The sequence below is a fragment of the Colobus angolensis genome, unplaced genomic scaffold (assembly GCF_000951035.1).
Source record: "Colobus angolensis palliatus isolate OR3802 unplaced genomic scaffold, Cang.pa_1.0 Scaffold175, whole genome shotgun sequence".
NCBI lineage: Eukaryota > Metazoa > Chordata > Mammalia > Primates > Cercopithecidae > Colobus > Colobus angolensis.
In genome coordinates this window covers 3,468,994-3,489,216 of record NW_012114877.1, presented here as the reverse complement: position 1 = coordinate 3,489,216, position 20,223 = coordinate 3,468,994, and the positions used below count along the sequence as shown (strand labels likewise).

At 45.2% G+C, this 20,223-nt stretch overlaps 3 protein-coding genes and 1 pseudogene across 6 annotated transcripts in view; 2 read left to right on the top strand and 2 right to left on the bottom strand.

Annotated features, from left to right (window-relative positions):
- Positions 1–1,879, top strand: part of HOXA2 (homeobox A2) — a 2,444-nt gene extending 565 nt beyond the window's left edge. Inside the window, exons 2-3 of the mRNA XM_011938645.1 lie at positions 3–126; positions 771–1,879. Of these exons, the coding sequence (XP_011794035.1) occupies positions 3–126; positions 771–1,510 (864 nt within the window). The 3' untranslated portion in view covers positions 1,511–1,879. The remainder of the gene's footprint in view (positions 1–2; positions 127–770) is intronic.
- Positions 1,880–1,980: 101 nt separating this feature from the next.
- On the bottom strand, positions 1,981–6,152 carry LOC105509368. Of its 2 annotated transcripts, XM_011938578.1 has the most exons (3): positions 5,856–6,152; positions 2,898–3,166; positions 1,981–2,485 (listed from the first exon to the last, which is right to left on the bottom strand). In XM_011938578.1, exons 1-3 carry the CDS (start codon positions 5,868–5,870, stop codon positions 2,434–2,436), a joined length of 336 nt encoding a protein of 111 aa, XP_011793968.1. In that variant the 5' UTR covers positions 5,871–6,152; the 3' UTR covers positions 1,981–2,433. The 2 variants fall into 2 exon arrangements, 1 of the variants encoding a protein (XP_011793968.1); XR_001001425.1 differs by lacking the exon at positions 2,898–3,166.
- An 89-nt stretch (positions 6,153–6,241) lies between these two features.
- HOXA1 (homeobox A1) lies at positions 6,242–9,247 on the top strand. 2 transcript variants are annotated; one of them, XM_011938577.1, is made up of 3 exons: positions 6,242–6,689; positions 6,893–6,987; positions 7,453–9,247. In XM_011938577.1, exons 1-2 carry the CDS (start codon positions 6,336–6,338, stop codon positions 6,950–6,952), a joined length of 414 nt encoding a protein of 137 aa, XP_011793967.1. In that variant the 5' UTR covers positions 6,242–6,335; the 3' UTR covers positions 6,953–6,987; positions 7,453–9,247. The 2 variants fall into 2 exon arrangements, with proteins under 2 accessions (XP_011793967.1, XP_011793966.1); XM_011938576.1 differs by having other exon boundaries at positions 6,246–6,987.
- A 9,102-nt stretch (positions 9,248–18,349) lies between these two features.
- LOC105509366 lies at positions 18,350–19,709 on the bottom strand (annotated as a pseudogene). Its single transcript, XR_001001424.1, has one exon. The product of XR_001001424.1 is annotated as a mitotic spindle assembly checkpoint protein MAD2A pseudogene (transcript).
- Positions 19,710–20,223: the final 514 nt, after the last annotated feature.

Genomic DNA, 20,223 nt, shown 5'->3' with positions numbered 1-20,223 from the left:
CCGGCGCCCTGCAGCCGCCCGAATACCCCTGGATGAAGGAGAAGAAGGCGGCCAAGAAAACCGCACTTCCGCCGGGCGCCGCCGCCGCCGCCGCAGCCACCGGCCCTGCTTGCCTCAGCCACAAAGGTCAGTCCAAAGACTTGGCCCCAGGTCTCCGGGACCCTATTCCTTCTCCGGGCTGCCCCTAGAGTGGCTGTTGGGGGAGGGGAGAGTGGGCTGGGAGAGAAGGAGGAGAGGGAGAGATGCTTGGTTGCCTTGTCCCTGCCCCTGTGGGCTCAGGAGTGGGTTTGATGGAGAGGAAAGGGGATCCTGTGCTCTACAATGAGACATATATATTTTTAGGAAGTGGGGGGAAACTTTCCCGAACTTGTGTAATGTGGGATGATTTATTTGAGTTGGAACTGACCTCCTCCTGTCTAGTTGTCCTAGAGTTTGGCTTTTTGACAGTAATGAAGAGTGATAGATCGCTCTTGCTCAGCTAAGCAGCTGATGCATTAATTATAAATTGTGTTGTGACTAATATAAAGTTTGCTCCCGGTTGAAGAGGTTGAGGGGAGTCACAGGCATGAATTCGATAGAGGTGGAGGAGACGGAGTCTCCCCAGGCTGGGCTCCCAGGAAAGGCAGCACAATAGCTCTACTGCATCCAGGGGCGGCCATTTTGTTGCAGTTGATCTTTTCTGCTATATTTATTCTCCAGTGGAATAACCCCGCTCGGACCCCTCCACCTCCAACTGTGCGTGTGTCTCTTGTTGGTTTCCCTTTCCGCAGAATCCCTGGAAATCGCCGATGGCAGCGGCGGGGGATCGCGGCGCCTGAGAACTGCTTACACCAACACACAGCTTCTAGAGCTGGAAAAAGAATTTCATTTCAACAAGTACCTTTGCAGACCCCGAAGGGTGGAGATTGCAGCGCTGCTGGATTTGACTGAGAGACAAGTGAAAGTGTGGTTTCAGAACCGGAGGATGAAGCACAAGAGGCAGACCCAGTGCAAGGAAAACCAAAACAGCGAAGGGAAATGTAAAAGCCTTGAGGACTCCGAGAAAGTAGAGGAGGACGAGGAAGAGAAGACGCTCTTTGAGCAAGCCCTTAGCGTCTCTGGGGCCCTTCTGGAGAGGGAAGGCTACACTTTTCAGCAAAATGCCCTCTCTCAGCAGCAGGCTCCCAGTGGACACAATGGCGACTCCCAAAGTTTCCCAGTCTCGCCTTTAACCAGCAATGAGAAAAATCTGAAACATTTTCAGCACCAGTCACCCACTGTTCCTAACTGCTTGTCAACAATGGGCCAGAACTGTGGAGCTGGCCTAAACAATGACAGTCCTGAGGCCCTCGAGGTCCCCTCTTTGCAGGACTTTAACGTTTTCTCCACAGATTCCTGCCTGCAGCTTTCAGATACAGTTTCACCCAGTTTGCCAGGTTCTCTCGACAGTCCCGTAGATATTTCAGCTGACAGCTTTGACTTTTTTACAGACACACTCACCACAATCGACTTGCAGCATCTGAATTACTAAAAACATTAAAGCAAAACAAAGCATCACAAAACAAAAACCCCTTTGACCAGGTGGTTTTGCCTTCTTTTATTCTGGAGTTTATTTTTATTTTCTTCTTGACCTACCCCTTCCCTCCTTTAAATGTGGAGGATTTTCTGTTTAGTGATTCCCTGACCCAGTTCCAAACAGAGAAATCTTTTACAGATTATTTTGGAGTTTTAGTTGTTTTAAACCTAACTCAACCACCCTTTATGTGATTTCCTGAGAGCAATATGAGACCTGCAAGAAAGTGATCATCTAATTGTATCTTCACTTTCTTTTTATTTTTGTATTACATTAGGATGCATTGTCATGCATATTTTTTGTAGAATAAATTCTCCTTTGCTATAAATAGCTTTCTTATTTTTCTCCCCTTTTTCAAGGCTCATAACAGTTTCTTTTTCTTCTTTTAGTCTAACTTGGTAAATAAAATTCTAGCACAATTTATCCTCTTTTTCAATTTTAATACATTTATTAAGGCAGCATGTTCAAAGTCTTCAATGGACAGCAACAAAACAGAAAGCCAAAAAATGACTAGGGCTTCCAATAAGTGTTTTTTTTGTTGTTGTTGTTGTTTGTTTGTTTTTGCTTTTTTGCTCCTTCTCCTCCTTCTTTTTAAAAGGAATAGATTTGATTTTCAGTGCACAGGTTCAAGCCATAGATTTAAATTGGTAATAGAGACAGAATTGGGCAGTCTAAGATTTGGGCCAAGCCCAAGCTCTTGAAAGTGGAGAAATAAAGTGCCTACAGAAACCTCCAACTCCAGGAACGAGTAACATGGAGTTTCTTTAATAAGCTACCAGTCTCCAGGTCAATAACTAAGTTATCAACAATTCATTTATTTATACACTTTTGTTTCAAACATCCACATTTCAACCCCCTCCCCCATAAATCTCTCCACATTTTCAGTGTGGTTGATTAATCTCCCAGCTCTTGATGGGTTCAGGCACAACAGACCTAAAAGACAGAGAAAAACAAAAATAAAACAAAACAGTGATTACTATCTGGAAAATGCACCCCAGAAAATGTTCTTTCCAATCCTCTGGTTCAGTCACTCTAGGATTCTTTTTTTTTTTTCAGGGTCAGAAAAATCAATATTTCATTCTTAAATCTGTTTACATTGCTAATAATGGATCATTAATGCTTCGAAGTCAGGTTAGCAAGTTGAGATTTAAAATGGTGTGTTTCTATACCCTAGGTTATAAATTAACCCGGGTTCTAGAGAGAGAGAAAAGCACTTTAAATGAAATATCAATAAAACGTGATCTAGGGTGTGTCACTGGGTTGTTGCTTTTTTCCCCCTCCCTTGTTAGGTCTCTCCACGTTATTTTTCCCTTTCTGAGTTCTTTTCTGATGCCTACCTACTTACCGTGAGAAAACGCAGCATGTAAGCAACATGTGTGTGGGACGGGTTGATTTAAGAACCTGGCTCTTAACAGCAAAGGCTTGGAAGTTCCAATGACAACGCGATGTTTCTTCATAGGTTTGCTCCCTACCTTCCCTCTCCCCTTCCTCCGCTAAATCCCAGCTGCCGCGGCGGAGTGTGGGGACTATGGCTGGTTTCCGGCCCCAAGCTCCTCGCGGAGCAGGGCGTCCCGGTCGCGGCCAGGGCTGCGCAGCTCCTGGATGCGATTCGTCCTACGCTCATAAATCAAACGCTTTCTATGAATGAAAATGTCATCAAAGAGATCAATTGCAGGAACACATGCACAAATAAAAATCCTCTTACGTATTTGCCGGGGATCCCCGTCTGAAAGCATTAAGTTAGAAGGCGTTTAGTCATAATTCATTTTTATTGCTCTTTTAAAACAACAGCTTGGCTGAGCCGCGTATGCCATGAACAGTTCAGGGCCTCGGCGGCGTTTTGTCTCCTCCTCATTCCTTTCCCTTCTAGTATAAGAGCCCTGAAAGAGGCATTTTGAGCCAAGAGAACCGCTTGTAGGCGATCATTTTAAGCGTAACCAAGCTCGCCTTTCACCCAGTCTCCCAAGGCGTTGAAAGAGTCTTGGGGCGCTGACCTACTTGCCTAGAGGGCCAAGAATCTCCTACTCGGTGGAACAGCCCCCAGAATTTCTTGGGGGAGGGGTGTGGGGAAAGAACCGAGCTACAGAAGCCTAAGGGCTCGAGGCCAGGGGAGGCTGCCTTTGTCTGGCTGTTCCCCGAGAGCGGCGCTCTGGGCTGCCAGCCGAGGCATAGCCAGCCCGGCTGTGAGCGCCCGGCCTGCGGGGAGCCGGGAACAGTAAGCGGAGGAGGGCGGGCGCGGGCCTGTGTGTCTGCCGGCCTGTGTGCGAGTGCAAGCTCGTGATCCCAAGAAAAACACTCCACCCAGGATACCCCCGAAAAGAGGCCAGGAGAGAAGAGAGGCTGAGGGAGAGCAGCGCCGAGGCAGCGAACTAGCAGAGGGAGAGTGGCTCCTGCCGGGGTCGGCTTTGTGGCAGGCGCCCTGCAGCCGAGAGGGTCCTGCAAACCCAGGCTGAGGAGGGCAACCAAGATACAGAAATGAGGCAGCGGGGGAAAATGTACCGACTTGCTCAGGCTTGGAGGAAGGATTGCTCGCATAGCCAGCACCGACCTCCTCACATCCTGCCCACTGCCCCATAGGAGCTCTTTCTCTCCCTGCCGCTGGAAGCTGGCGCTCCCAAGGAAGCCACCTCCAGGAGGACAGCCTTGCCTTTCCCCTTCCCCAGAAGGAAGATTCCCAGGAGCAAACTGGGGCAGGGGTGGCTGCCCAACCCCAGGAAGTGGGTCTTTCCTGCCCCTGCTCCCTCTTAACCATGCTTGGAATGGATCAAAGTCACAGAGAAATACCATCCTGAAAGGAAATGTTTGGGGAGAATGTTTCATTGTTACTGAGGGAGTCCAGAGTCAGCATGGGTTTTCCCTCTTGAGGGGACAGGTTTGGGGGAGCTTCGGTACGTGGAGAACAGAATACAGAAGACCGAAAGGGTGACTAACATATTTGAAATGTGCCTGCCTTGAAAAAAAAACCTTCCTTGTTCTAACAGGGGAGGAAAGGCTGAAGGGGAGTGGAAACCCCAAACCCACATACATTCCTCACTATAAATTTCATCTGATTCCAACATTGTACACATGGTTGGAGTAAAATTTATACAGCATTGGCTGCAAAGCTTCCTGGACGAGCTCTCGATTTCTCCTACCCAAGACTGCATCAATTATTGGTCTCCGTTTGGCTTTTTCCTCTCTACAAGCCCAGGGTTTAAGTGAAACCTCATAGTAAACAACAATTAACGACCTCAGCAGCGTCAGGGTAGAAGGAGCGTGATGGGGAACAGGACCCCTGGCCTGGGATGAGGGTCAGATTTTCCCGTGTCTCTCTAAGGAAAGACTTGAAGGTTCTCATAAGCAACTGCTCAGCCAGTTGGAAAGGGGAGGAGGTGTCGTTGGGGTAAAGTGTTCCGTCCACCATCAGCCATCTGTCCACCGCCCCTCCCACCTGCCAGTCCCCACACCCACTCTAGACGCGCAGCAGAATGAGGAAGGTTACAAAAGGAAGCGCTCTCTCTCTTCTGACATTCCCCTCCAGAAAAAGAGGAACGCAACGAAGGAAGTTCAGCTACTTTGTTGGAGCTGTGGACCGGCCCTGCGAGGCCCACGCGGGAGCGGAGGCTCCTGGGTCTCCGGCGCCTGCAGATGGCCTGCAGCGCACGGCCCGGCCCCCACGCTGGCCACGTCCGGCAGCGTCATCTCTCTCCCCCGCCTCCTACCCCTAAAAATCCGGCGGTCGAGTAGCTCCGCATCCCGGAGGGCTCCCGGTGCAAAACTGAGTGGGAAAGAAACGGCGGAAAGCGAAGAGAGAGGGAGGGTGGGGAAGAAGAGCCCGGCCGCCCCCGGCCTTTTCCGGCGAGCCCGGTTTCCAGGGCTCATCCGCACCCCCCTCCTTCCCCGGTCGAATTACAGAAACTCCTCATTGCCATGCTAATGAAGAGCGGGGGCTGTAGGGAGAGGGTTTTGGAGACTCTCCTGGAAGAAGGGAAGTTTCTTTTCTTGCCCTTGTCTCCTTCACGCCCACCCGAGTTCCTCCCAGCCAGCCCTCTGCGCTCTTCCCTCTCCATTCCGCGTTTGGAGAGCCGGTGGCCCAGCCTCGCCCTCTGCCACGGTTCTGTGCGCTCCTCACAGCCCCATGGTCTCCCAGCACAGCCTCAGAGCAGAGAAGGCGGCCTGGGAACCCGGGGCTCGGTGTCAGCCGGATTCCCCGCCTTCCGGTTGGGCGCGCTCCGGGCTGGGCCTGCGAACCTGCGGCCACCCGGCGACCTCCCGCCCACTGATTTCCGCCCCGAGAGAGCCGGGAGCCCTCTTCCCTTCTCACCTCTCGCCAGTTCATCTTTCAGTGCACAGTGGGGGGAGGGGGCGGGAGCGGGGGACGCCTCCCAGCCCCCACCTCCCGGAGGCCTGGCGGGGCGGGCAGTGGAGTCGGGCGCGCGCAGAAGGCAGCCTTTGCTCTTCTTCGCTCCAGCACTCCAAATCTGCCGTTGCAGTCGCCGCAGCAGCTGCCGCCGCCTGGGCTGCCTGGGGGGGCGACTGCGCGTCACCTAGACGGCGGAGCGCCGGGGATTTAAATGCCACTGAAACGGTGATCCATCACCGCGGAAGCCGGCAAACTTTTGCAGGAGGCTCAGCCATTGGCTGACACCGTCACGTGCCCCTCCCCTAGCGTCCTCCACCCTCCCGCCCCCCCCCCCTTGCGCACTGTACATTCATATCATTTTTCTTCTCAGGCCCCATGGAGGAAGTGAGAAAGTTGGCACGGTCACCCAGGGCTTCGCAGGACCAGGTCACTCAGTGACAGATGGACAATGCAAGAATGAACTCCTTCCTGGAATACCCCATCCTTAGCAGTGGCGACTCGGGGACCTGCTCAGCCCGAGCCTACCCCTCGGACCATGGGATTACAACTTTCCAGTCGTGCGCGGTCAGTACCAACAGCTGCGGTAGCGACGACCGCTTCCTAGTGGGCAGGGGGGTGCAGATCGGTTCGCCTCACCACCACCACCACCACCACCATCACCACCCCCAGCCGGCTACCTACCAGACTTCCGGGAACCTGGGGGTGTCCTACTCCCACTCGAGTTGTGGTCCAAGCTATGGCTCACAGAACTTCAGTGCTCCTTACAGCCCCTACGCGTTAAATCAGGAAGCAGACGTAAGTGGTGGGTACCCCCAGTGCGCTCCCGCTGTTTACTCTGGAAATCTCTCATCTCCCATGGTCCAGCATCACCACCACCACCAGGGTTATGCCGGGGGCGCGGTGGGCTCGCCTCAGTACATTCACCACTCATATGGACAAGAGCACCAGAGCCTGGCCCTGGCTACGTATAATAACTCCTTGTCCCCTCTCCACGCCAGCCACCAAGAAGCCTGTCACTCCCCTGCATCGGAGACATCTTCTCCAGCGCAGACTTTTGACTGGATGAAAGTCAAAAGAAACCCTCCCAAAACAGGTCAGTCCTGCTGGTTGGTGGATGCTCCTTGATTAAACTGGAAGGAGCTGGTATGCTTAATTTCCAAGGAAAATTAATAATTATCTTTTTTTTTTTAAAAAGGCTTTAAGACTGGTGTTGTAGTGCATGGAGAGGGTGCCCAGAGGTGTTGGGGCAAAGAAGCCTCAGGGATTGGTGTGTTTTCAAGGATTTTATACATTTGGGAAGTAGGAAGTGTGTGGGGGTGGTTATTGTGACGGTAGTGTTCTGTTAATATCTTAAGGCTCCATTAATCACCGATCTGACCACGCTAATGGTTGACTTCAGGTTAACACTTTACACCTCATCACTCACCCTCCACAGCCCGATTTATGTTGAGTTCTTGATCTTTTCTTTACCTGAGTGTTGCCATGAAGCGTGTAAGTAATCTCAAGTCGGTTTAAAAATTTTTACTTTTCCATCTCATGGCTTCCCACTTTGCCCCAGGGAAAGTTGGAGAGTATGGCTACCTGGGTCAACCCAACGCGGTGCGCACCAACTTCACTACCAAGCAGCTCACGGAGCTGGAGAAGGAGTTCCACTTCAACAAGTACCTGACGCGCGCCCGCAGGGTGGAGATCGCTGCATCCCTGCAGCTTAACGAGACCCAAGTGAAGATCTGGTTCCAGAATCGCCGAATGAAGCAAAAGAAACGTGAGAAGGAGGGTCTCTTGCCCATCTCTCCAGCCACCCCGCCAGGAAACGACGAGAAGGCCGAGGAATCCTCAGAGAAGTCCAGCTCTTCACCCTGCGTTCCTTCCCCAGGGTCTTCTACCTCAGACACTCTGACTACCTCCCACTGAGGCGGCTCCAGTCCCAGACCACAGCCCAGGCATCTCCTTGGGCTGGGACTTCTTACCCAAAGCACATGCTTAGCTTATCTTTCTTTCCATTTACAGTCTCTTCCTTTCTGATCCTATCTGGGGAGCTCCTGGCCAGGATAATATGTTTGCAGATAATTCTGGACCAGAGACCTGGTGCCTCGTTAACACCTTAATCCAGATTGGGTGCCAGCATACATTTTCTGGTGGGCCTTAACATCCCTCCTGCTTTTAAGAGAATTCACAGAACCTACTGTTCCTTTCAGATGACTTTCTGGAAAATAGTTCCCTTTGTCAACAGAAACATGCCAGAAGGAATCTTCTCATCTTTTATCTAACTATATGTACAGCGCTCTCCTCCCTTGTCCTTGAAAGTAGGATATAGTGAAAGGAGAGTCCAGGAGCTCACGAAGAAGAGATACACTAGTGTTTACACAATTAATTCATCCCTTAATTTAAGTCATTTTCATGTGTGTGAGTTTGCTGGTTGTAAATACTTTGTCCTAAGAGATTTACCTTTATACAGATTTTCTAGAAATGTGTAAGTTACTAAAACAGGATGGGCAAACTCTCAAAACTGGTACAATTTTATAAATGAAAGAACAAATTCCCTCATTTAAACCCAATCAGATGCCTCGGAGGGTAGCCTCAATTTGTTCTTACATTTAAGAAGCCCTGCAGAGCACAAAGTTCAGAAATCCAGCTTCCTGTGCTAAGTCTTTCCCAATCTCCGCTCCTTTCTTCTTGGGCCACCCTCTGTTTAAAATTTGTGCTGGGTTATTCAGAACCTAAAAGTATTATTCAAACCAACTTCTTCCTTCTAGTTATCTTAGTTGGATATAATGTATTTTCAGGTCAATTGTTAATGTGATGGATGGCACAATGAATGTATATTTTGTGTGATTCGTGAATAGTCTTTTGCATGTCGCACAATGTTTGATGTCCCCGAAGTACCACACTGAGTTCTATCAGTTATCCTTTGTGAGCCTATGATATTCCCCATTTCCTGTACAATCATGAATAGCTCTGAGATCCTGGAGAGATATGATCCAGAGCAGAGTTTACGGGTCTTAGGATGTCTGTAATAAATAAATATACTCAAGTTTCAGGTATGCTTACGCATCCATGTATTTGGCTGGGCTACAATTTGTTAATTCCTACGAAGTTGGCATATTTCATGAGGGGAAAGGGAGAAGGGTGGTAAATATTTTCAAAGAGATGGGCCTTTTCTTGAATAAAAGTTAGCAACAGTTCCTTTATTATAATCAAAGCTCATAATGGAAAAAAAAAGACTGATGAAGAAATTTATGAAGCAGATTTATTTTTGAAACAAACATGGACACTTCCTGGGTCAAGTGCTAACCTTTTCACCTCCAACTGGATGTTGACATATATATACACAGAACTCCCTTCAAAAGCCAGAACTGTCTTCAGTCAGTCTTTCCTCACATCAGTGAACCAATAGCTAAGAGATTCACATTTAATTAGCTCCAGTATAAAGTTGTTGTGAGGATGGGGCTCTCATTCCACTCCTCTTCCTTCTTTTTGGATTATCACGCAGAGTTCTGATATATTCCACCCTTCAAATGGAGTGTTTTTAGTAAACCCTTGCATCCCTTCCCCCATTCTTCCTGTCAACATCCATCCCTTCCTGTGGCTCTTCCCTCCTTCTTCCCCATCTCTGGGTTGCATATCTCATTCCCTTCAGACTCAGCTTTGATTTCATAGCCACCATGGCTGTAATGGATCCATAGTTCTAATTCCATGCCACATAACCCAGAAAAAAAAAATGTCATTTTCTTCTCTGGGCTCAACAGGTACTTCCCAGGTGGAAGCTACCCTGAAGCCTTTCAATATCCAAGTTGTTTCTGACCAAGGTACATATCTGCTCTCAAAAGAGGAAAACAGCAAATTATAGAGTTCAAAGTGGCTCTCCTCCCAGACCTCTTTATTGCTTTCCTTTACTTTCACACATTTTTGGAGGCATTTTATTTAGACCAACAGTAGAGCAGAGAATTTACGACATTGAAAACAAATACAGACATATGACTTCCTTCCTCCCCAAAGGGTGTTTTACAAAGGATGGGCTGGAGGAGAAAAATCCTACAAAATCTTGGAATTTGCAGGCTGTCTAGAGCCCTCGTGAGAATTCCTGCACTTCCCTGTCAAAGAAGAGAAGGCTGAACTTTGCGGTGCAGTTGCTGCGGCCATATCAAGGGCACCGGGTGCCCTCCCCTCAGCTGCTGGGTTCGGAGGTTGCCTGTAAAAGACTCAAGTGGATGGAGAAGAACTTCAAAGACAGTCAACCCTTTCTTTAATTTCCTGCCTGGCCTTATACTGTATCTTTTGTTTATTAGTGTAAGGCCACACAGCAAAACAGATGGCTGGCTTCCAAATACTTTAATGTGTTAAAGTGTCATTAGCATGCCATTGACTCCATTTCAATATCTAAAAGCAGGGCCTGATCCGCTGGAATCCGGGAGATTCCAGTCTTTAAGGTGCTGGTTTTAATGTAGCAGAGAGAGAGAACAATAAATTATGGCTAACCATCTCTAGCTTTCTCTAGCTCATGGAATAAATCAGTTAACAAGCAATGCATTTAGGAAACATTAATACACCTTTCAACAAGGAAAACATTTGTATCTTTTTAGCCCTCCCGATCGATTAAATCAAAGGCGCTTAAAACATCCTATTTCAAGGTCTCTCTCTTTCTGCTTTGGTCTCTAAGGAGCACAGTTAGCTACTTGAAAAATGACAGCAATGGTAACTGAAACAACATAGATTGGGAAAACTGAAAATAACGTTTTATTGATACATTTAAAAAGGAGACAAGGGTCTCAAATAGACACCTGAGATAATTGTGATATAAAATTCTAGTTTTCTAATGTTTTTTTCCTTACTTCCTCTATGTTTACCCAAAGTACTCCCCAAATACAGTGTTCCCAAACTAGGCTGAGCTGAGGTCTTGCTTTGGCTCTGAAGTCTGCTCTGGGTTTCACCTTTTAAAGTTTACTTTTGGAGGCTATTCAAATGCGGTGGTGTTTTCCTTTGGGACAATCAGATTCAAACCGATCAATATTTACTCAGTCTGAAAGGGTTGTTGAAAAGGCTGCTAACAACAAACTGCTTAGCTGCTCACCCCTGTTTAATCTCAGGTTCACTGAAAGTTCAAGAAGAGATGAATGCAGTGATGGGTCACTTTAGAATGAGTCCCAGCAGTTTATCTGAGCTCTCAGTTAAAGGCAACAATTATAGTTTCATCCCTCTTTGGGAAAGGGGCAACTTTCCTATTATTCTTTTGCTAAACAATGTTTACCAGAAACTTAAAACACTTTCCTCTCCCCTCCTGGTTCTTTTCTTTTCTTCCTTTTTTTCTTTTTTCTTTTTTTTGGAAGCTTCCAGCTGCCCTTCTCCTGCCTCCTCCTCTAGTTTTCTGCTAATCCATTAGGTTTGAGTTTAAATAAATTACATCAAACATTTTAAAAATGTTAAATTAGTCTCACAGAAGATATCTGATTTATTTCAGATGCCACGAGCTATGAAATGAAGCTCTTTGGGCCATTAGAGTTTATCTTTGTGAAAGTACAGGGCAAGATTGAATTGAAATCCATTTGTGTTTGAGTAATATTGACAATCAGAGCCCCAATATCCATCTGAGATGGCTGTTGAGTGGGAAAGACGGGAGGGAGAATTGGCTTGCACAGAAGCAAATACCTCAGGTGGAAAGTCAACTTTTAAATTTTACGCTTTCTTAATACATGAAGTATTGAGATATGAAAAAGAAAGACACAAGGAAGCCAGTGGGGAATGGTGAGTAGAAGATGCTAGACACTGAAGCTAATTGCTACAGCTCTTCAGAGGTCAAAGTTCATGTAATCACTGCATAAATGCATACTAAATAGGGATTTATTAAGCTTTCCTGATGGCTGAGCACGTCTGTAAAAAATGGTCACTGCTGTTTGTTTCCTCCTTAAGAATAATCATTCTTAAAGTAGAAGCTCTAGGCGTTTCAGGCTTTAATTTATTTTGAGAGGCAACTCCTCTGCTTAAAAATTTTGAAATTAGTGCATGAACAACATCTTTCTTTATATTGGATGGGGCTGTAAAAGAAATGCTATAGCTTTTTCAGTACATACAAGAACACACGTTAGCATGCCACTATTGGATAAGCTAGTCACTGGTCAATTTTGGTGACCCTCTGCCTTAGATAAGTCCCCTTTGTGCCTGCATTTCTGAGAACACACAAAAATTCTGCCTTAGGACTCCTTGTGCCTAAATGATCAGAATTGAATGGGACCCACATCCCTAATCTCTCACCCTATGGATCAGAAAAAGGCACCCAGAGGTGGATTGGTTTGACTGAGAGCAGTCAGTATTCATACTCTCACTTCCTAAATAAAAAACAGGGCACCTTAGAACCTGAGTCCAGTGCACTTTTAAATTCTAAAATCCTTATTTGATTTTGTCCCTCCCTGACTTATTCCATGCAATCTGTTTCAGGCTAGATATGAGTTATTTTTTCCATTTCTGTTTTACTGGACACCCACTCAGTCAAGTCCTTGACTTTGAGGCCATTAGGAACACTGAATCTTTGAAACAACCTGAGTTGAATGCTTCTGCCATCTTGTTTGAATAATAAAATGTGCTACTTACCTTTAAAGACATACGTTTTTAAAATATAAAAATAACAATCTTAGAGGGCAAGTAAAATTCAACACACACACATATATTTCTGTTTTGTTTTTAAACTTAGATGGGAAAGAATAAATGGAAGAGGAGTTGCCTACACACAAATTCGACCTCCCTTAAATTGTCAAGAAGTATCATGTAGAAAGGGCTTCAAGATACAAGGGACATTCCAGGAGGGGTTCTAACTCTGAACCTTTTAAAAATGTGTTTGCTTTTTCTGGCTAGTTTGTGGCGCAGCATACCTTCTAAATTGTTCTGACTCATATATCTTAATTTTTTCCAAGACTCACTCATGTACCTAACACACACACACACACACACACACACACACACACACACCCGCAAGCCCAAACTATTAACATAAAGTCTCTTTGCAATGCAACTTTCCACATTCTCCTTCATCTCATCCCAGTGGGGTCCTACTGATCTCAGCAGAACCTGATGCCCAAAGGGACATCAATGGTTGTCAGTGTTTGAAGGAGCGAGCTGGAATCCTCAGTGTTTTAGTGCCTTATTTTTAATAATACCAGCTATCAAATACAGCTAGCTGACCTTCGATAGCAGAACTACAAACAAAATATCAATTAGCTGACCTTCGATAGCAGAACTACAAACAAAATATCAATTAAACAGGTATGTTCAATAGGCGCTAGCCTCTAAACACCTTTGCTTTTTTTTTTTCCTTAGGCAACTCTAAACCCTCATCATGTCCTGCAAAACACGCTTAAATGACTGCATTTTGAGTTTACTGGAAATAAATGAAAAGACCAATGTCGCTTTTTGCAACATGTTCAAACACAACTAAAACACGTGTTTCCATTTTTTAATCAGCTCATTACATTTTACTCTTGTATTAAAAACGTGTTGGTAAAACGTCTAGTCACAAGGCTAATCTATAGAAATCAGTTCTGCATTTTCATTTAGGCTTGTGTGGTTAATTGGTTGGGAAAAAATACACAAATGCTTGCAACAGAAAATAAAAGAAAAATTATTGAGCGACTTTTCTTTTCAAACTGGGACACTTTTCAGCCGCGTTGGACATTTTTACGATTTACGACCCACTTCGTTTTAAGTCGCCACAGAACCATGACAAGAAGGCAGAAAGCCACAATTTAAAATGGTACCCCCAACCCCCGAAATATCAGCAACACAGTTCTGGCAAAGTATGCACGGGAATTTTCCCATTCTGAGGAACAAATGGGGTCTTTCCTTTAGGGTGCGCAGGGGTCAGCTGTCCAAGGCTTGGGAAGAGGTCGGCTCGGGCGATCGAGTCACTCGGGCAGCGGCGGCCGCGGGAACTTCGGCTCTGCCGGGGCCACGAGGAGCGGGCAGGGGATACCAGCGCCTGCCCCCGGTCGGCTGGGCAAGGGCAACTGCTAAAGGAGATGCCGCAGGACCTTCGCGGCCCTGCGAGGTTGCAGGGGAGCCCAGACGCCGAGGTCAGGACGGCTTTCATTCCTTGGCTTCCCAGCCTTCACCCTCTGAGTTCTTGACCCAACGCCGCCGCTCCGTTTCTCCTGTTTCCTGGGCCCCAGGCAGAGCAAGAAGGGAGCAGCATCCGGGCCCTTCCCCGGCCTGCAGCGTCGCGCCTCTGGATGGACCGGGGCCGGTCTAGGGCGGGAAAGGAGCAGCATCCGGGCTCTTCCCTGGTTCGCGCTGAGGGCCCAGCTTGAGCCCTGTGCGTTTCCCGGCCCGCGCCGGTAGGTGGTTTCGGAGGGAAAGGAAAGTGACTCCGGGCACGTCCCCGAGGCTGCGAAGAGCCCCGCTTTGTCTCTGGGGACAAGGAGGCCTCGCGTTCCTTTCTGTCAGCGTCGTCCGGCTTCGAGCGCTCCTGAGGCGCGGTCTGAGCTGCCTCGGGCCGCCACCTGACTCTCCCGGCGAGGGCCTCGGGACCCAACACTTCCTCAGAGGAGGAAACCCAGGTCAGAGGCCTCACCCATCATCTGTCTCTCTAAGATTTGAAAGGGGAAAGGAGATTTGATTCCCTGTCCGCCCCTTGCCCCAGATGTCTTCAGAATGTGTTTAATTGAGTAACATATTCATTCTTCTCCTAGTTCAACTGAGTTGTTTTAAATAGTAGCGGTGCGGGTTTCTGAACATTGGATGTTCAGGGACGCATCCTTGCCTTGCTTCTGCTTTCCCCTCCTAACAACAGCACTTTTTTTTTTTGAGATGGAGTCTAGCTCTGTCGCCCAGGCTGGAGTGCAGTGGTGCATTCTCGGCTCACTGCAACCTCTGTCTCCTGGGTTCTAGTGACTCTCCTGCCTCAGTCTCCCGAGTAGTTGGGATTACAGGCCCGTGTCACCAAGCCCGGCTAATTTTTGTACTTCTAGTAGAGACGGGGTTTCACCATGTTGGCCAGGCTGGTCTCAAACTCCTGATCTCAAGTGATCTGCTCTCCTTGGCCTCCCAAAGTGCTGGGACCACTGCACCCAGCCTCCCTTTTTTTTTTTTTTTTAACTTGCATAAGTGAACAAGGACTTGGTATAATTATCGACATTAGAAATTACTGACATTGGCCCGGCGCGGTGGTTCATACTTCTAATCCCAGCACTTTGGGAGGCCGAGACGGGCAGATCTCCTGAGGTCAGAAGTTCGAGACCAGCTTGGCCAACATGGTGAATCCTTGTTTCTACTAAAAATACAAAAATTAGCTGGACATGGTGGCAGGTGCCTGTAATCCCAGCTTCTCGGGAGGCTGAGGCAGGAGAATCGCTTGAACCTGGGAGGCAGAGGTTGCAGCGAGCCTAGACTGTGCCATTGCACTACCACCTGGGCAACAAGAGCAAAACTACATCTCAAAAAGAAAAAAAAAGAAAGAAAAAGAAATTACTGACATTAATTATATCTATAATCACAGAATCAAATAAGAGACTTTTAAAATAATCTAATCTGGCTTCTCCATCATACAGGTGAAGAAACTGAGGCCCAGAAGGGTGTTAGCAGCAATAATGGTAAGAAAAAAAAATTAGTTATATCTTTAATATGTACTTTAAGTATGTATTTAATAAAGCAGGCAAAAATTAATTCCAGACTAGATATATTAATAACATTAATTATTAATTACTATATTAAGCATACTAATTATAGTTATCATTAAATATTGAAGAACTTAAAGCTATTAAAAATAAGCAGGTTTGAATAAACAGATATTTGGCCAGAGGGTTTTTCCCTTCCTGTTTACTTTCATGAACCCTATAGGAAGGGTAACAGCTCTCCTGCCCAATGGATAAAGAGAAACTGGTTGATCTATTTTATGCCTTCCATTTCACAAATTCCTTACATGATTTGCCAGATGAGACAGAGAAAAAAATCAAGAGAGCAAGCTTTATAATTGCCCTGCCCAACCTGCTCAGATGGCATGTTAACTCCCTAGTCAACTGTTTGATTCAAGAACCTTGGAAATTGAGGGCATTCTGGCTTCATGGATGAACCATAAAGACTTTACTTGCAGTTCATTATCTTACATAAAATATACTCTTTCCTCTTGGGGGCACAGTGGCTCATGCCCATAATCACAGCACTTTGGGAGACCAAGGCAGGAGGATCACTTGACCTCAGGAGTTCTAGACCAATTTGGGCAACATGGAGAAACCCTGTCTCTACAAAAAGTATGAAAAATTAGCTGGATGTGGTGGTACATGCCTGTAGTCCCAGCTACCCAGGAGCCTTAGGTGGGAGAATCACCTGAACCTGAGCCTGGTGATCAAGGCTACAGCGAACTGTGATTGTGCCACTTCACTGTCCAGCCTGGGCAACAGAGACCCTGTCTCAAAAAAAAAAAAAAAAAAAAGAAAAAAGAAAAGAAAAAAAAGAAAAAAAAGTACTCTTTCTATGAGAGAAATCTAGACTTCAGAAAATTGTGACAACTTATATTTTTATGTTAACATTTATTGAAGACTTTTTCGGCACTAGATGCTGAGCTAAAGGTTTTTAATGTATGATCTTGTTTTTCCTCACAGCAACCTTATGATATGGGTTTTTTTATTCCCCTCTACACATGGAGAAACTGAGACTTAGGGAAGTTCTGTAAGTGTCTCACCATTACACAGTAAGTGATTAGCAAAGTTGGAATTTGCAGCCCATGCATTTCATTCAGTTATCACATGTTGAAATCTCATATTTTAGGACTGCAAAAGTAGAAATGTAATTAAAACTAATCTTAAATTTAACTTCATATTTAAAATACATTTATATTTTAGAAACCTGGTGTTAGGCTGTTAAAATCTATACAGGTGGAGCATCCCTAATCCAAAAATCCAAAATCTGAAATACTCCCAAATCGTGAATTTTTGTGTCAACATGGCACCACAAGTGGAAAATTCCACATGTAAGTACTTAACAAAAACTTTGTTTCATGCAAAAGTTATTAAAAATATTACACACCAGGCGTGATGGCTCAAGCCTGTAATCCCAGCACTTTGGGAGGCCGAGGTGGGTAGATCACCTGAGGTTAGGAGTTTGAGACCAGCCTGGCCAACATGGTGAAACCCTGTCTCTACTAAAAATACAAAAATTAGCCGGGCGTGGTGGCAGGCGCCTGTAATCTCAGCTACTCAGGAGGCTAAGGCAGGAGAATCACTTGAACCCAGGAGGCAGAAGTTGTGGTGAGCCAAGATCGTGCCATTGCACTCCAGCCTGGGGGACCAGAGTGAGACTCCGTCTCAAAAAAAAAAAAAAAAAAAAAATGCATAAAATTACCTTCAGGCTTGTGTGTATAATAGGTATATGAAATGTAAATGAATTTCATGTTTAGACTTGGGTTCCATCCCCAAGATATCTCATTAGGCATATGTAAATGTTCCAAAATCCAAAAAAATCCAAAATCTGAAACACTTTTTGTCCCAAGCATCTCAGACATGTAATACTCAACCTGTATGTACAATATGATCTTAGTTTTGTACAATAAAACATAGATGACTATATACACACATAGAATAAAGTTCATTTTTATTTTTTTGAGATGGAGTTTCTCGTCACCCAGGCTGGAGTGCAATGGCATGATCTCGGCTTACTGCAACCTCTGCTGCCTGGGTTCAAGTGATTCTCCTGTCTCAGCCTCCTGAGTAGCTGGGATTACAGAAGTCCACCGCCACACCTGGCTAATATTTGTATTTTTAGGAGAGATGGGGTTTCACCATGTTGGCCAGGCTGGTCTTGAACTCCTGACTTCAGGCAATCCACCCACCTCAGCCTCCCAAAGTGCCGAGGTTACTGGCATGAGCCATCGTGCTGGCTTCTTTTTTCTTTTTTGATGGGCTTGGCTACCGTCTGAACCCTTTATGTTTAGAGAATTTTTCCTTATAAGTCTGAGAAGGCCATATCCTCGCTTTCTCAGCAGGGTCATCTATTTCTAGCGCAGCCATGATAAAGGTGGTAAAGATGGCATCCAATAGTGACCAGGTCTAGTGGCTTGACAGTGCAGGTGGCAGCATAAGGTTTGGGGCAGAAGAAGTTGTCTGCTCACCAGACTGACTTTGTGGTGACAGTTGGCCCTGGATCTGACTGCCAAGCTTTTCATTTTTCAAGCTTGCTTTCCAGTCTTTCTAGCAATGTTCTGAGCTACCCATCTGTTCCTGTTCCAATTAAAATACCAATAGTCAGTTGCTGTTGCTTACAACTAAGAAACCTGATATGTGTACCATATAATATACCAAATAATTGAGCTTTGATATTTTTGGGGGCCTGTGGACTGTGGTCTGGAATTGTGGGAGGAAAATTGGACTATATGATTTAGTATGTATGTATAGAAGGTGGACCAGAAGCCAGCTTCTTCATATTCCATTTTTTCTCTTTGCCTAGCTTTGGTTTATTTTATTTTATTTTTTATTTTCTTTTTAAAACAAACTTAACTTTATTTCCTCACTTTTACTTAAAACTTGATTTTATAAAACACACACACACAAAAAAACATTTTTAAGAGTTCTGTATCACAGAACATTAAAGAGTACAAATATCCATTGCTTCATAGGTTCAAGTTACATAAATTAAAGTCAAATAATTGGAAACTGATTCATTAGGGAAAACTATACATGAAATGAAGGTCAAAAGGAGCTAATACAGCAATATTTCATTGTTTATAGATTATTAGTTACTTTCAGGACCTTAACAAAGATTCTGAATATTTAGACTTCTTTTGCTGTATTTTATATCCCTACCTATACTGAGTCGAGCTACTTGACCAAAACATCTGATTTAGGAAAGCATTTAGCTTTACAGCACAAGTTTTTCCATCTACAGTTACTATCTTCAAAGGAATATACATCACAACGTTGACAAAAAAAATTCCTGGTTCCTTTTGAACAATGTGCAATAAATTCATGATGTTAACTCCATGATAAGTCAAATAGGTACCAAAAAATAAAAGGAACAATTACAGTTCAGTAAGAATCATTTTGGTTTTCTCCATGTAAAAATTAACCAATGAAATAAAACATATTAACTATAGATGACTTGATTTCAGGAAAACCAAATTTCAAAATTACAATTACATTATTTTCCTCATGTTATCCTCAGTCATTGATAGGAATTTTGTAGGCCACCATGCTATTTACTTTGTGGATAGTAGTAGTAAATGAACGAAGGCAGACTTCCTCAGAATTGGTAATAAACTGTGGTACCAACTCTTCCCATTTTTCAGGTACAACCAAATCTTTGTCTGTATAAATCAGCAGATCAAATGAACAAGAAACTTCCAACAGTGGCAGAAATGTCACTGTAGCTGTGATCTGTCTGATCACTGAACGGATTTCATCCTGGATAGCTTTCTGAGATTTTTCTCTGGGTGCGCTGTCATCTTTTGCAGTCTTGTCACACTCAATATCAAACTGCCGTCTTTCCAGGACCTCACCATTTTCAATATTTGAGATAACTACAACCAGTTTCTGAACTGAACACTTGTATAACCAATCTTTTGGTTGTTCCACTACATTATTTAGATATTTTATGAGCTCAAGATCAGTAGTTACAAGCAAGGTAAGTCCGTATTTCTGCACTCGAGTAAAAGTTTCAGATGGATATATGCCACACTGATATAAAATGCTGTTGATGATGAATGAGAAGAACTCGGCCACGATTTCGGTGCTCCCGCGAAGGGTGATTCCCTGCTCCCGGGAGAGCTGCAGCGCCATGGCCAGGGACACTAACAAAGGCATGCACTTCCACTCCGCGGACAGCAAGCACAGCGGCTCCCACAGCCGCTTTGGTTTATTTTAATGCACACTCTCTTGCCTTGTTAAACTATACAAATATATAAAAAGGGTGAATGATAGCCCTTTTCTTTGCCCACCAAGAAAACACAAATTTATCTAATTGAGTTGGACAGCATAATTTATTTTCTATTTTATTTTACAGCCTTCCTATCATATCCGCTTGAGTATTTATTCTTCTGAGGCTCCTATATGTATAGCAGTAGTTGACACTTGTTGATCCCTTACATTGTGCTGGGCACTGTGCTAAGTACTTCACATGGATTGATTCATTTAAATCCTCTTCACAACCTTATGAGATGTAGGTGCCATTATAACCCACATTTTACAGAAGAGGAAACCGAAGATGAGAGGTCGTCCAGCTGTGAAATGGCAAAGTTCAGTTTTAAACTCAGCTGCCTCACTCCCAAGTGCTCATTCTTAATGACACTCTCTACTTTTTCCCTAACTGGTTTGACTGACCAGAAATTTCTTTTTTTTTCCTTCCCTTCCCTTTCCTT

Excerpts from the sequence above, each read along its gene's own strand:
- HOXA1 (XM_011938576.1), top strand. The coding sequence starts at position 6,336 with ATGGACAATGCAAGAATGAACTCCTTCCTGGAATACCCCATCCTTAGC. Across the intron at positions 6,988-7,452 it reads AAGAAACCCTCCCAAAACAG|GGAAAGTTGGAGAGTATGGC; the intron begins GTCAGTCCTGCT and ends ACTTTGCCCCAG.
- LOC105509368 (XM_011938578.1), bottom strand. Across the intron at positions 2,486-2,897 it reads ACATGCTGCGTTTTCTCACG|GTCTGTTGTGCCTGAACCCA; the intron begins GTAAGTAGGTAG and ends TCTGTCTTTTAG.